Here is a 15449-nt window from a genome sequence, read left to right as displayed (position 1 = left end):
CATTCATCAATTGATGAACACCTGGGTTGTTTCCAACTTTTGGCAATCACGAATAACACTGCTATGAACATCATTTTGCAGATATCTGTTCATGTCACTGCTTCTGGTTATAGACCCAGTAGTGGTATTGCAGGGTAATGTGGCAAATCTATATTCAACTTGTTTAGGAACTGCCAAACAGTTCTCCAGATTGGCTGTACCATTCTAACAATAAGTAAGTGTTCCTATCTCTCTATATCCTCTCCAACACTTGTAGTTCTCTGTCTTTTTAGTAGTCACCATCCAGATAGGTGTGAAATGATACCACTTTGTAGTTTTGATTTGCATTTCTGTAATCACTAGTGACGTTGAACATTTTTCCATGTTTGTTTGTTTGTTTGTTTGTTTTTTGCCATTTGTATTTCTTCTTTGGACAAATGTCTATTCAATCTTTTGCCCATTTTTAAAACTCATGTCATTTGTCTGTTTATTGTTGAGTTGTAGCATCTCTTTATATATCATGGATATTAAACCCTTATCAAAGATGTGATTTCCAAATATTTTCCCTTGAGTTGGCTGCCTTTTCACCTTTTTGACGAATTCCTGTGAGGTACAAAAGTGTTTAATTTTGAGGAGGCCCCATTTATCTGTTTTTTCTTTAGATAAAGGTCCAAGAAATCACCATTTATCACAGGGTCTTTAAGATGTTTCCCTATATTTTCTTCTCATAATTTATGGTCCTGGCTTTTATATTTAGGTCTTTGATCCATTTTGAGTTGACTATTGTATAGAGAGTGAGGTAGGGGTCCTCATTCATTCTTTTGGTTATTGTTATCCCGTTCTCCCAGCAACATTTGTTGAAGAGACTATGGACTTGGTAGGTTTATCAAAACCAGTTGACTGCAGAGGTGAGGATTTATTTCTGAACTCTCAATTCTATTCCACTGATCAATATGTCTACCTTTATTCCAATGCCACGCTGTTTTGACACCTGTAGTTTTGTAATATGTTTCAAGGTCAGGCACTGAAATTCCTCCCATGTTGCTCTTTTTTTTTAGATTTCTTTTGGCTATTTGGGTGCACTCTCCCTTCCAAATAAATTAGGTAATTGTCTTTTCTATTTTTGTAAAGTAGGCTGTTGGAATTTTGTTTTGCATTGCATTGAATCCATGAATCTTTTTGGGTAGGGTTGACATCATCCCGATATTTGGTCTTCCAATCCATGAACACAGAATGTCTTTCCATTTGTTTAGGTCTTCATTGATTTCTTTTTTCTTTTTTTCTTTTTTTTAAGATTTATTTATTTATTTCTCTCCCCTTCCCCCCTCACCCCGGTTGTCTGTTCTCTGTGTCTATTTGCTGTGTCTTCTTTTGTCCGCTTCTGTTGTTGTTAGCAGCACGGGAATCTGTGTTTCTTTTTGTTGGTCCTCTTGTTGTGTCAGCTCTCTGTGTGAGCAGTGCCATTCCTGGGCAGGGGGCACTTTCTTTCGTGCTGGGCGGCTCTCCTTACGGGGTGCACTCCTTGCGCGTGGGGCTCCCCTACACGGGGGACACCCCTGCGTGGCAGGGCACTCCTTGTGTGCATCAGCACTGCACATGGGCCAGCTCCACATGGGTCAAGGAGGCCCGGGGTTTGAACCGCCGACCTCCCATGTGGTAGACGGATGCCCTAACCACTGGGCCAAGTCCGCTGCCTTCATTGATTTCTTTTATCATTGTTTTGCAGTTTCTGCATATAGGTCTTATACTTCTTTGGTTAAACTGATTCCAAGGTATTTGAGTCTTTTTGCTGCTATTGTAAATGGAAATTTTTTTCCTGCCTTAGATTGTTCAATACTAGTGTACAAAAACATTACTGATTTTTGTGTATTGATCTTGTATCTTGCCACTTTGCTGAACTCATTTATTAGCTCAACTGGCTTTGTCATAGACATTTCAGAATTTTCTAAATATAGGATCATGTCATCCCAAATAGTAAGAGTTTTACTCTTTTCCTGTTTGGATGCTTTTTTTTTTCCTTGTTGAATTGCTTTAGCTAGAACTTCTAGTATAACATTGAACAACAATGGTGACAGTGGGCAGCCTTGTCTTGTTCCCAATCTTAAAGAGAAAGCTTTCAACCTTTCCCTATTGAATACGATATTATGTGTGGGTTTTTCATATATGCCTTTTATCAAATTAAGGAATTTTCCTCCTACTCCTATCTTTTGAAGTGTTTTTATCAAGAAAGGATGCTGAATTTTGTTGAATGCCTTTTTTGCATCAATTGAGATGATTGCGTGGTTTTTTTTTTAGATTTATTTTATTTTATTTATTCCCCCCCTTGCCACCTGTGCTCGCTGTCTGCCCTCTGTGTCCATTCACTGTGCATTCTTCTGTGTCTGCTTGTCTTCTCATCTTCTCTTTAAGAGGCACTAGGAACAATTCTGGGGCCTTCAACGTGGGAGAGAGGCACTCAATTGTTTAGGCCACCTCAGCCCCCTGCTCTGCTACATCTCTCACTGTCTCTCCTCTGTGTCCCCCTTTATTGCATCATCTTGCTGCGCCAGGTCTCCATGGTGTGGGCCATCAGTTCTCTGTGGCACTGGCCAGCTCGACTTCACCAGGAGCCCCCAGGAATTGAATCCAGGGCCTCCCATATGGTAGGCCGGGAGCTCAATCATTTGAACCATATCTGCTTCCCAATCATGTGTGTTTTTCCCTTCGATTTGTTAATGTGGTGTGTTATGTTGATGGATTTTCTCATGTTGAACCACCCTTGCATACCAGGAATTAATCCCACTTGGCTGTAATATATAAGTCTTTTGATATGCCTTAGGAATCTATTTGTAAGCATTTTGTTGAGAATTTTTGTACCTATGTTTATTAGAGAGATTCATCTGTAATTTTCTTTTCTTGTAGTGTCATCATCTGGCTTTGGTATTAGGTTGGTGTTGGTTTCATAAAATGTGTTGGGTAATTTTCTTTCCTCTTTAGATTTTTGGAAGAGTTTAAACATGATTGGTGTTAATTCTTCTCAAAATGCTTGGTAGAATTCACCTGTGAAGCCATCTGGTCCTGGACTTTGTTGGGAGATTTTTGATGATTGATTCAATCTCCTTAAATGTTATTGGTTTCTTAAGTTCTTGTGTTTCTTGTAGCATCAGTGTAGGTTGTTTGTACACTTCCAGGAATCTGTTCATTTCCTTTAGGTTTCCTAATTTGTTTACATAGTTTCTTATAATATTCTCTTATGATCTTTTTTATTTCTGTGGGGTCAGTCATAATGTTGCCCCTTTTCTTTCTGATTTTATTTATTTGCATCTTCTCTCTTTTTTTCTTTGGTAGTCTAGCTAGGGATTTGTCAATATTTTTTAATCTTCTCAAAGAGGCAGCTTTTGGTTTTGTTGATTTTCTCTCTTTTTTTTCAGTATGATTTATTTCTGCTTAATCTTTATTATTTCTTTCCTTCTGCTTGCTTTGGGAATGGTTTGCTCTTCTTTTTCTAGTTTCTCCAGTTGTTCAATTATATTTTTTTATTTTAGTTCTTTCCTGTTCTTTATATAGGCATTAAGGGCTATAAATTTCCCTCTCAGAACTGCCTTCTCTGTATCCCATAAGTTTTGATACGTTGTGATCTTTGATTTTAACTCTTTCTCCTTTTTAAATATGTGCATTTAGGACTATAAATTTTCCTCTCCAAAATGCTTTTGCTTTATTGCATATGTTTTGTTAACTTTTGTTCTTGTGTTCATTCATCTCAGTATAGTTGCTGATTTCACTTGCAATTTCTTTTTTGAGTCACTGATTATTTAGTAGTGTGCTGTTAAGTCTCTACATATTTGTGAATTTGCCTCTTACCTGTCTATTATTGATTTCTGGTTTATTTCCATTATGATCTGAGAAGATGCTTTGTATAATTTCAGTCTTTTTCTATTTATTGAGAGCTGCATTGTGACCTAATATGTGGTCTATCCTGGAGAAAAATTCATGGGCAGTTGAGAAGAATGTATAATCCTCTGAGTTTGGGTGCAATGTTCTGTATATGTCTGTTTGAAGTCCCCAACTATTATTGTAGAGATGTCTATTTCTCCCTTCAGTTTTGCCAGAGTTTGCCTCATGTGTTTTGGGGCACCCTGGTTAGGTACATAAATATTTATGACTGTTATTTCCTCCTGCTGGATTGTCCCTTTTATTAATATATAATGGACTTCTGTATCTCTCATAACTTTTTTGCATTTAAAGCCTGTTTTGTCCAAATTAGTATAGCTACCCCTGCTCTTTTTTTGTTATTGTTTGTGTGGAATGTCTTTTTCCAACCTTTCATTTTCAGCTGGTTTGTATCCCTGGATCTAAGGTGAGTCTCTTCTAGGCAGCATATGGATGGCTCATGTTTTTTTTAATCCTTTCGATCAGACTATACCTTTTGATTAGGGAGTTTAATCCATTCATATCCAGTGATATAACTGTAAATGCATTATTTACTTACACCATTTTATTCTTTGGTTTTCATATGTCGTACCTTATTTCCATCTGTCTTTTTACTCTTTTGATTGTCCTTTCTGCTGTTCTTTCTTCTATACTCTCTTCCAAGCCTCTTTCTCCTATCTTTTCCTTTCAGGCTGCAAGGCTTCCTTTAATATTTCCTGCAAAAGTGAATTTTTTTTTATGAATCTCTTAGTTTCTTTTTGTGAATGTTTTAAACTCCCCTTCAGATTTGAAAGACGATTTTTCTGGATAAAGCATTCTTTGCTGGCAGTTTTTCTCTTTCAGTATCCGAATTATATCATACTACTATTTTTTCACCTCCATGGTTTCTTATAAGAAATCCACACTAAGTCTTACTGGGCATCCCTTCTATGTAATGGTTTGCTTCTCCCTTGCTGCTCTCAGAATTTTCTCTTTATCTTTGATGTTTGATATTCTGAATTCTCTGTGTCTTGGAGTATGTTCTATTCAGATTTATTCTGATTAGGGTAAGGTACACTTCTTGGACTTGTAAGTTCATTTCTTTCATGAGAGTTGGAAATTTTCAGCTGTTATTTCCTAAATACTCTTTAAAAAAAAGAAAAAGATTTATTTTTATTTATTTCTCTCCCCATCTCTCCCCCCCAACAAGTTGTCTATTCGCTGTGTCCATTTGCTGTGTGTTCTTATTTGTCTGCTTCTGTTGTTGTCAGCAGCACAGGAATCTGTGTCTCTTTTTGTTGCATCATCTTGTTGTGTCAGCTCTCCATGTGGGCGGTGCCATTCTAGAGCAGGCTGCACTTTCTTTCGCGCTGGGTGGCTCTCCTTACGGGGTGCACTCCTTGGGCGTGGGGCTCCCCTATGTGGGGGACACCCCTGCGTGGCACAACTCTCTTTTGCGCGTATCAGCACTGCACGTGGGCCAGCTCCACACGGCTCAAGAAGGCCCAGGGTTTGAACCGCGGACATCCCATCTGGTAGATGGACGCCCTAACCACTGGGCCAAGTCCACTTCCTTCTAATGTATTTTTGAGCTCACTTATTGTCTTTCACTACCATGAGCTCTTTTCTATTCAGGATTTCAAATTCTTCTTTGTGCTCGCTCAGTGTCTTCCTGATGTCCTTTCTTTTTAGCCATATTGTTTTTCAACTCATTAATTTGCTTTTGGAAATGTGCATGCCACTCATTGATTAGTTGTCTCAAATCCTGTGTCTCCTCTGGGGCTTTCATGTATTCCTTTTCTTGGGTCATTTCTTCCATTTTCTTAGTATGGCTTGTAATTTTTTGCTAATGTCTTGGTATCTGATTAGGGTGGTGAGTTTACTCAGATGCTCTGTTTCTCTCTTTGATAGAGTTTTAGTGGCAGGAGGCTGTGTATTACTGCTGTTCCTTGATTCTTGGTTCAACCTGTTCTGGGCCTTTAGGACTGGCCCTGTTAGTTGCTCAAATCTAGGCCCTGGACCTAGTAATGGGTTGCAGTCTTGTGTCCTAGGGCCTTGGGGAGGGAGGTTGTAAAGGTAAGAAAAAACCTTTCATATTTATTTTTAATTCCTCCACATGCACTTCTTTGTTCAGCCAGCAGATGGCACTCTTTGGCAGCCCTCTCAGTTCAATGTCTCCTAGGAGTGTGTTTGCTGCACACAAACTGGACCAATGTGAGACAGGTTCTTGCCTGGAGGCTAAGAGCATCATAATTCAAACTTTCTCAGAGGCAGTCTCCAACCTTTGTTGACAACCCCTTTCCTTTCCTGGGTAGGAAGTAATTCTCCTCCCCTCTGCATACTCAACAACCATTCACAGTCAGTAAAGAGGGAAATTGAGAGGGTTGTATCTCTTTAGCCCCTTACTGGCTCCCAAGGCAAACAGTGGTGTTTGAAGGGCTCCTGGGACACAGCAGACCAAAAAAATTTTATGTACAATTTTCATTTAATTTTTTTAATACTTAATAGTCACATAGTTCAAACATTAAAAAAAAAAATGTGAAGTCCCCTTCCCACCCCATCTACTATTTGCCTTTTACTGATCTCCCCCACCAGACTCAAGTACTCAGTTACTAGTTTCTTGTTCAGACCTTTTTTTGTGTGTATATGCAAGCAAATACAGATGTGTTAATATATTCTAACAACAAATTTAAAAATAGATAACTATAATTTTAGACAAAAAGTAAAAATCTGTTCTTATCAGCATGTATTCTACGACCCCAGCATAAGTTAGCAGTTATAAAAATAGCCTATAAGTTATATCAGCACAATAACCTAACAAATATATACATATATTAGTGTATTCTGTTACTATAAATAGAAACCAATTCAAGGTGAAAGCTGTCTTGATGAGCTGGTAGATTTAACATTCATTTTTCCAATGTATTTATAATTCAGGGTCTATGTGCTTAGCATCTTAAGTACTCTTCTATTTTGTGGGATGCTACTTCTTTAATACCTTTGCTTTTAGAAGCCCTGTCTTCACACTCACTGGTCCTTTCTTCTCTCTCTTCAATTCTGCTGTGATATGCCTCCATTGTATTCCTAATTTCATTTATTGTGCTTTCATTCCCATCAGATCTGCTCTTTTTGTATGTATAACTTCAAATTCTTCTTTGTGCTCACCCAGTGTCTTCTTAATATCCTTAATCTTTTAGCCATATCATTGCATTTAATTAAGGAGATTTGTTTGAACATGTGTAAGTAGTTGTCTCAACTCCTCCGTCATCTGGAGGCTTAATTTGTTCCTTTGACTGAGCCATATCTTCCTGTTTCTTGGTGTGGATTGTAATTGTTGTTGGTGTCTTGGCATCTGATTCAATAGATGTATTTATTCTTGGCCTCTTTTCTTTCTTTAGCCCAGGGCTTTCTATTTGATTGGCTTTCTGCTACAGCCCCTCTTTGATACTTGGTTCAACTTAATTTGCAATTTTATAGTGACTCATGTTTAGTCAATCTGAAAATTTTCAGGTCTTTTTCATCTGCTTCTTGCCCTTTCTCCCTTGCTGGTTGTGGAATAGTTGCTTCTGGGCAGTGGATGATTCTCTGTGTGGTTACTTTGAAACTCAATTTCCTTCTAGCTTGTGGTTCTACCATCCTTCTCCTGCTGGATATGCTGGCCAAAGGTGGGAGAGTGAGAGTGGAAGGTCATGTGGGAAGTCTTTAAGGACTGTGTTTGGAAGTGGCATGCATCTTTCCACTAGCAGAACTTGAACACAAGCAGATCTAACCACAAGGAAGGCTGGGAAATACGATCTTGTTGGGTACCCATGAGAAAAAGGAAATGTGTTTTGGCGAACACACAACAGTCTCTGCCACTAAGTGCATCCTATAGGAGCTGGTGCTCTGAGCAGCTGGATTTCCTTTTGGCTCGTCTAATGGAAGAAAACATTAGCTGACTATCAAGATTGAAGTATCTGACTAGGGGAAATCTTCATCAAATTATAATTACTGGAAGAGCACTCACCACAGCCATGAATAGTTTAAGAATTCCCAAGTAAACTAGCAGTTAAGGCATTCAGCAGATTCTGAAATATAAGAGGAAGCTGGGCAGAGAGGATGAAAGTTCCCTAGTCAATGGGACAAGCCTCTCCCACGGTCCACTGCCCCTCTGACCCACAGGTCGGGATATTGATGGGGAATTCATGTCCATCCTGTTTGACAAATGGAAGACAGTAGATTCCTCTGCTTATAATCTGATTTCTTCTCTATCCATAGTGACACTTTCAGCTGCTCCTCCCTCCTACTTCAGAGGATTTACATTGATTGCCCTCAAAGAGAACAGAGAGGGTGATAAAGAAGAAGACCATGCCGGGACCTTCCAGGTAGGACCCTCCTGGACTTATCCCACAGCCTCCCTTGCTCTGGCAGGTAGAACCAAGTGGAAGGGGACCATACTGAGGAACCTGGGTTAAAGGAGAGGTGCAAGCATCAGGTGGTTTCACATGCAAGTCTCTTGACTGTTGCCCAGGTGTGTCTGGTCCATTTAAAAGGCCCACTATAGAGTAGGCAGCAAATGCCTCAAGCCTATCTTAGCAGCCTTCAGAATTGGCCAGGAGGCAGGGCTTCTTGCTGGTTCCCATCTCTGGATTAATAGTGTCTTTGGGCAGCAGGCCACCCAGCACGGCGAGAGCACTCAGAACCCTGGCTAGGTTCGCCTGTTTTTCCTGCACAGTAATTTAGTGAATGATCGGTGATTCTCAAGTGCCAACGGAACAAGAGCTCGGGATGGCCAGTTGGAGGGAGTTCAAAGCACAGGAGGACTATGAAGGGAATGAAGAGATTGATTTATGAGGGAAGATTAAAGGAGTTAACCATGCTTTGCTTGGTTAAATGAACAGGGCCGAGTTTAAGAGGAGGTAACGGTCTTAAAATGTCAGTCTGCACAGCGCTCCCCCCTCAAGGGGCAGCTTCATTTGACTTTGTACAAAGGGCACAGCAAGACGAAAGTGGGTCAGGAGAAGAAAGGGAATCTCAAAGGCAAGGGCTCTGACAGTGAGTCATATTTCAGTGTGGAATATTCTTCCAAGGGAAGTGGCGGGAACAGCATCCCTTTTCGGAGGTTTAGAAAGAGGCGGGCAAGTTGTCAGAACATATCCCAGAAAGACTGGGGCAATCCTGGGAGGAGGCCTGGCCAGATTTGCAGTAACCATTTGTCATCATCTAGAATTTCCATTATTGTGGAATTCATTGTTTTCTGGCATTTTCAAACTCAGAAGAAAAAGAACTCAGGAAGAATGCTTATACTTGTAGTCAACTCCTGGGGATTCTGGTACATTTGAGGGTTTGGCAGAGGACCCTGCTGCAAAATATCTTTCCTGTGCCAAGGGATCTTTTAAGCCTTTTTGGCCAAGTTGTGATAAAAAAAAATCCCCATTGTATGGCATTCTGGGTTTGTGGCCTAGTGGGACTGTTAACTCCATGCATATTGTCCTTGTATATACACAGATGGCAGGAACTTCTTGGCAGGTTATCTGAAGGAGAGACCCAGTAATGATACTAAGGGATGGCCAATATTTGTTGGACACATACACTATGCCGGGCACTATGCTAAGTGCTTTACTTTATCCTAGTTTATCTTATCGTTGTATAGTTAGTTTACCTTATCTTAGTGTAATTCTCTAAACAACCCTAGTAGGTGAGAACAATTAGCACCATTTTACAGATCAGGAAATGGAAACTAAAGATATTAAATCACTTGCCTAACCAGAAAGTAAGAGCAGGGGAAGAAAGAGAAGAGTGTGAGCTTAATTTCACCAAAGACAAAATTTATCTGCTTTAAAATGATGTTTAGGGACAGGCCTGATGGGAACATAGCTTCTTTCTGTCTTAATTCAGTCCAAGTTGACATCCTCTCTGACTCACTTTAGTTTTTGTTCAGTTTAAGCCTGGTTCTTGCAACTGATTGGTAAATGTGGGCCCTGCCCACAGTGGGCAGAGAGTAAATATTAGTTAAATGAATGAAGGAGTGACTCTCTACAAGTGTCCATAGCTCAGTCCTGTTTGGGACTGTTTCAGAACTCCTATCCCTAGGCATCCATCCTCCACTCTTCTCTCGGAGCTCCTGACATCCTTTCAGGGGCTGAACTTCCTGTAAAAAAGCAACTCGCCCATCCTTTAAACTTGCATTTTGAAAGTTTATCACAGTAGTTCTAGCAGCATCAGCACCACCTGGGAACTTGTTAAAAATGCAATATCTCATGCCCCACCTAGGTCTCCTGAATTGGAAACACTGATTTTTAAAGACAATCTGTGTTTTAAAGAGCTCTCTGGACTAGAGTCTGGAAGATAGGTTTATAGGAAATCGAGAGAAGGTTGTGTGAGTAAACACCCATATAAACGAAATCTATGATAAGGTGGAAGTGAGTAGTTGTGCAGTGAGGGGATATGATGGGGTATAGGGATATATTGGGTTGAGTGGTGCAAGCTTGACAGGAGGGGAGGATGGGGAGGATGGGTTGGATGGGTCATGGAACTGTGGAGAGGGCTGGCGGAGGGAGCAGGTGAACACTGGGAATTGACAGGTGTGTGGTTGAAAATACAATGTTGAGAAACCTCTCTTGACAATATAACAAGGAAGGGTTACTGGTTTAGAGTGTTGGATAGGGGGACATTTGGGAGAGGGCATCCCTGGGGCAGTCTTCTGGAGAATGTGTGAGTGATCATTTTGTCATGGTGTGTTTTATCAGTGGATGGAGACCCACATAATGAGCGGGAAGGAGTTGGACTCCCATCTTGGGGAGACCTGATAAGTTCTCAAAACAGAGGGGAAGGTGTCTCCTGAGAGCATGGGCGGTTCCTAAAAGGGAAGTACAGAGTGTGTTAAGCTCTCAGCGTTGTAGCAAGTATCTATGAATCTTTGAGGAGTGAAGCCATGGGCCCCAAGGGGAAGGGGAGGGAGGAATAGAATAGATGGAAGAGAGGGTATTTAGAGGGCAATGGAAGTGTTCTGCATGATCTTGCAATGATGGATACAGGACATGTTAAATTTCATCAAAAGCTTTAAAGAAGTGTATGGTCTAAAGTATAAACCATAATGTGAACTACTGACCCTGGTTGGTAGCTATGTATCAATATTTGTATACCAGTTGTGGCAAGTGTACCATCCACATGTAAAAAGGTTATTGATACAAGAGGGAGGACAAGGTAGAGGATGTTGGGTGTATGGGAGTTCCCTATATTCTGTGTGTGATTTTACTGTGACCTAAAACTTCTTTGAAGACAAAATGCAAAAAAAGAGAAGACACTGGAGAAGAAATGGAAGAAAATCCCACCGTACGTACAGGATGACAGATATTACAGTGAGGAAAGGCAAAATGCCAAAAAAATTGTTTAAATATTTTTCATTATTTTTTTTAATATCCCAATTTTTAAAACTTTATTTTAGTTTCAGTTTTTCTAAATTATTATGCATTTTATTTCTTGTGTTTATAGCTATCATTATTTAATTTTCCTAATAATTATATTTGGTGATATTCTGGGCTTCATATTTGAAGAAGTTTTGGATCACAGAAGGGTTACAACTATGGCAGGGGAAGATCAGTGGTGTGGGGGCCAGTGGTGGGGGATACATGGGAGGAAGTTCACCTGGGCATACATATAAGGAATATAAATATGTTTAAGTGTTCTTAGGGCATTGCCACAGTGCATAGAGATTCACGCAACAAGTGAAAGAATATTAAATTCTTATCCTGGGGAGCTCTGCCTCATTCTCTAATGGAACAACAACAATAACCCAAGTACAGGGGCAATGACTAGTGTCCATTGATGGACTTGATATTTACTACTATCCTTAAGAGACTTTGTTCTTGAAGTTGCAACATAGCATAATGTTGTAAGGTACCTAAGAGTTACCTCCTGAGAGCCTCCTTGTTGCTCAAATTTGGCCTCTCTCTGAGCCAAATTCAGCATATAAATGCATTATCTTCCCCCCCAGCATGGGACATGATTCCTGGGCATGAGCCTCCCTGCACCAAGGGATTACTACCAAACAGCAATGAGCAATGCCTCTGGAAAAAGTCCTTGAATAAAAGGGAGAATGGTAAAGGCAAATGTGTTTATATGGCTAAAAGACTTCAAAATGAGTCAGGAAGTCTTCCCAGAGGTAATGCTTATGCACGTTTCAGCAGGATCTCATAGCCAAAGTAGATACTACCCCAAACAGTGGGGCTCCTGAGGGCTCTGGAGATACTCAGTATGTACTACGGTCATGGCTGATAGCTCTGGAGGTTGGTTCCTTACCAGTGGGCCCTACTTTGGAGTTTATGCTCCCTAGTATGGCAGAGTTGGACTCAGATATGACCTCTACACATGCGTCTTCTGTCCCCTTCATTTGAACCTATAGTTGGTGTTGGAGTTGGTAGGTGTATGTCCAAGAGAATTGAATCTCTGGGCTGTCCATGTGCCAGCTGGGCCCTGGTCCTCAGCAGAGTTGCAGCACCTACTCTCCAGTTCATTGGACTAACCCAGGATAACTAAGAAGGAGGTGAAGATGAACAACCACCACACCAAGGAACCAAGAGAGTCTACAACTGCAAGCAAGAGAGGCCCATCCATCAGCCATATGGGACTGAATCCCCCTGAAAATTAGAGGTGGAGTATGCACCACCATCATAGAATCCTCAGGATTGGGGAATAAAATATGGACTAGAGTAGACTTACTGTTATTCTACTATAGACTTATTGTGATTCTAGCAATGGAAGAAATTATATCATTGATGTGGAGACAGAGATACTGGAGGTGCTGAAGTCAGGGAGAGGGACAAAGAGATGTAATATGGAGGCAATTTCAGGACTTGGAATTGTCCTGAGTGACATTGCAATGACAGATACAGGTCATTATATGTATGGCCATAACCTACAGAATTGAGTGGGAGAGGGTGCAAACTACAATGTAAACTATAATCCATGCTTAGTGGCAATGCTCCAAATGTATTCATTAATTGCAATGAATGTACCACACTAATGAAAGAAGTTGTTAGTGTGGGGAAGGGTGGGAGGTGTGGGGAGTGGGGCACATGGGAATTGCTTATGTTTTTTTAATGTAACATTTTATGTAATCTAAGTATCTTTTTAAAATAAAAAATATGTTTTAAAAAAAAGAGCCCCCTGGTGATACTGATGTCCACTCAAGTTTGAGAACAATTGTAATGAGACCCAATATGAAGTCTTCCATCATCGCAATCGTCTTCTCCTATCTCCAGCCATAGAGAGATCAGTGTGCGATAAAAATGTGAAAATGCCTAGCATACAACAATAGCGATAGTTGACACCTAGTGCTGGTGTGCCAGATTTCCCACCCCCTTAGACTCAGTGAGGAGAGATTACAGCTCTCTCCACTCCCCACTCCCAGCAGACAGCCTGGCGAGTAGGGGACAGGAGGTCTGTCCCCTCGGGTGCCAGCAGTGGATGCCAGCCCAGCAGCACTGGCACACACGAGGGTATTTGTCTGAGGGGAGAGACATGGATTTCTCTATGACAAGCTAACTGAGCATACTCATGTTAACTGAGTGTGGCCAGGAGTTCAGGGGCTGGACTGCCTGTACAAAAGCAACCCACCCATCCTTTAAACTTATATTTTGAAGGTTTATTGTTCCTGGAATGCTCTTGGCTCAGCCACCTGCCCAGATGGTTCTCTTGCCTCCTTCAGATCTCTGCTCAGAATTCCCTTTTCTGGGGATACCTGGCCTGCTCACTCTATTTAAAATTCATTCTCCCGTACACACACTTTCACTCTTGCACTGGCTCCCTGTCCCTCTCCCATATTTAATTTCGTTTTCACAGCACTTCTGCCATCTGACGTGCTATACATTTTACTTGTTGATTTGTGTATCATCTTCCTCCTTCTGCTAGACTATCAACTCCATGGTAGGCCAAATTATATGCCCCAATGACAGACACGTTCTTAGTCCTAATCCTCCTTCCTGTGGGTGTGAATTAATTTGTAAACAGGACCTTTTGAAGGATTTTTTTAGTTAAGGTATGCCAACTGAATCAATGTGGGTTTTAATCCTTATCACTGGAGGCCTTATAAGGAGAAAAAACCAGAAGCCAGAAGTCAGAGCAGGCTCCACAGAAAGAAGCCAGAAGTTAGTGGAAAGTGGAAGAGCAGACACGGGGAGGGAGATTGCCATGTGAGGGGGGACAGAGATGCAAGCCAAGGAACCCCAAGGGTAGCGGCAAGCCAGCACCAGGATGCTACAGACTCCAGGAGAAGGCATTTCCTTCAAACACCTTGACTTCTAGACCCTGAAACAGTGAGCTAATGAATGTTTGTTGTTTAGCCAACCTGTTGTGTGGTATTTGTCATAGCGGCATGGCCAACTGAGACGAACTCCATGAGGCAGGGATTTTTACCTGCCTTGTTTACCTCTGTATCCCTGGCTCCTAGAATTGTGGGAGCCACACAGTAGTAGGCACACAAATATTTACTGATGAAATTGTAAGTCCAGTATTTACCTGAGAATTCAAGCTACTAATTTACAATATCACTTCTTTATTTTATTTTTAATTTAAGGTTTATAGGCTTCAATTAATTGAAGTAACAGTCTGCCAATCAAATAAAGAAAGTCTCATTATAAAGGGCTTTGTGCCAGAGGAGCTACCCTTTCAATACTATACAAATAAGTATCTTTTAGTAATTAATTCTTCAATATTCCTGATCACCTGTTTTTCAATTCTCTTATTATCTTTATCATTAAAATAAATATGTATGAACATCTAATGAATGCTGATCTATGTGAGAAGCTAAAAGTTTTTTACATACTCTTCTAAAAATAAAATGCTATTGTGAGCCTGTTCTCAGGAATTCTCTGAGTTTATAGAAAAACTTTCTCTCATCACAATCAGGGAAGCTTAATCATGCCCTTATAATATACTAGGAGTTTTTAACTGCCATTCACTGTCATAAATAATGGAGTGGAAACAGTTTCTTGCATCAAACTTTTTTCCTTATTTGGAATTATTTCCCCAGGATGGATTCCCAGAAGTGCAATTACAAATGAAAAGTACATGGACATTTTTATGCTTTTGATGTGCATTGCCAAGGTGATTTTTAAAAAAAATTCACTCATCACTCCTTTTCAGAACCCGAATCTGGGCATTGCATCATGGTAACCACATCCACTGATAACGAAAGGATGTGAAGGGAAACATAAATGTGAGATCAGGACTGGACATCACAGGATTTTGGCATATGAAATTGAGAGACCATATCTAAGAAGATAAAAGCTAATGGAAGAACATATAAAGTTTCTTTCTTAGATCCAAATAACCAATTGCACAAGTACAAGAGGACAGATTTGGCTTTATGGCAGCAAATTAAACAAACAAACAAATATATCAAAAACGTACATTTAACTACCAGTGGATACATTCAGAAGACATCGTCAATGAGACGGCCCACAGGAAACACGAGGTTTTAGGAGGCATCATAGGAGCAGGGTGTCCAGAACACAGGCTTTAGATATTCTCATGGGAGTCTTGATCCATCCTGAGAGTCCATAGTATCCTCTCTTATTCTCTGTAGAGTACACTGTTCTAGT

At 40.5% G+C, this 15449-nt stretch overlaps 1 protein-coding gene across 1 annotated transcript in view; it reads left to right on the top strand.

Moving 5' to 3' along the window:
- Positions 1 to 15449, top strand: part of SPON1 (spondin 1) — a 342316-nt gene that overhangs the window by 24351 nt on the left and 302516 nt on the right. The window contains exon 2 of the mRNA XM_004472523.5: positions 8125 to 8231. Coding sequence (XP_004472580.1) covers positions 8125 to 8231 — 107 coding nt within the window. The remainder of the gene's footprint in view (positions 1 to 8124; positions 8232 to 15449) is intronic.

This window comes from Dasypus novemcinctus, chromosome 10, assembly GCF_030445035.2.
Source record: "Dasypus novemcinctus isolate mDasNov1 chromosome 10, mDasNov1.1.hap2, whole genome shotgun sequence".
NCBI lineage: Eukaryota > Metazoa > Chordata > Mammalia > Cingulata > Dasypodidae > Dasypus > Dasypus novemcinctus.
Note: the sequence above shows the minus strand (reverse complement) of the source record. Positions and strands in the feature narration are given on the sequence as shown.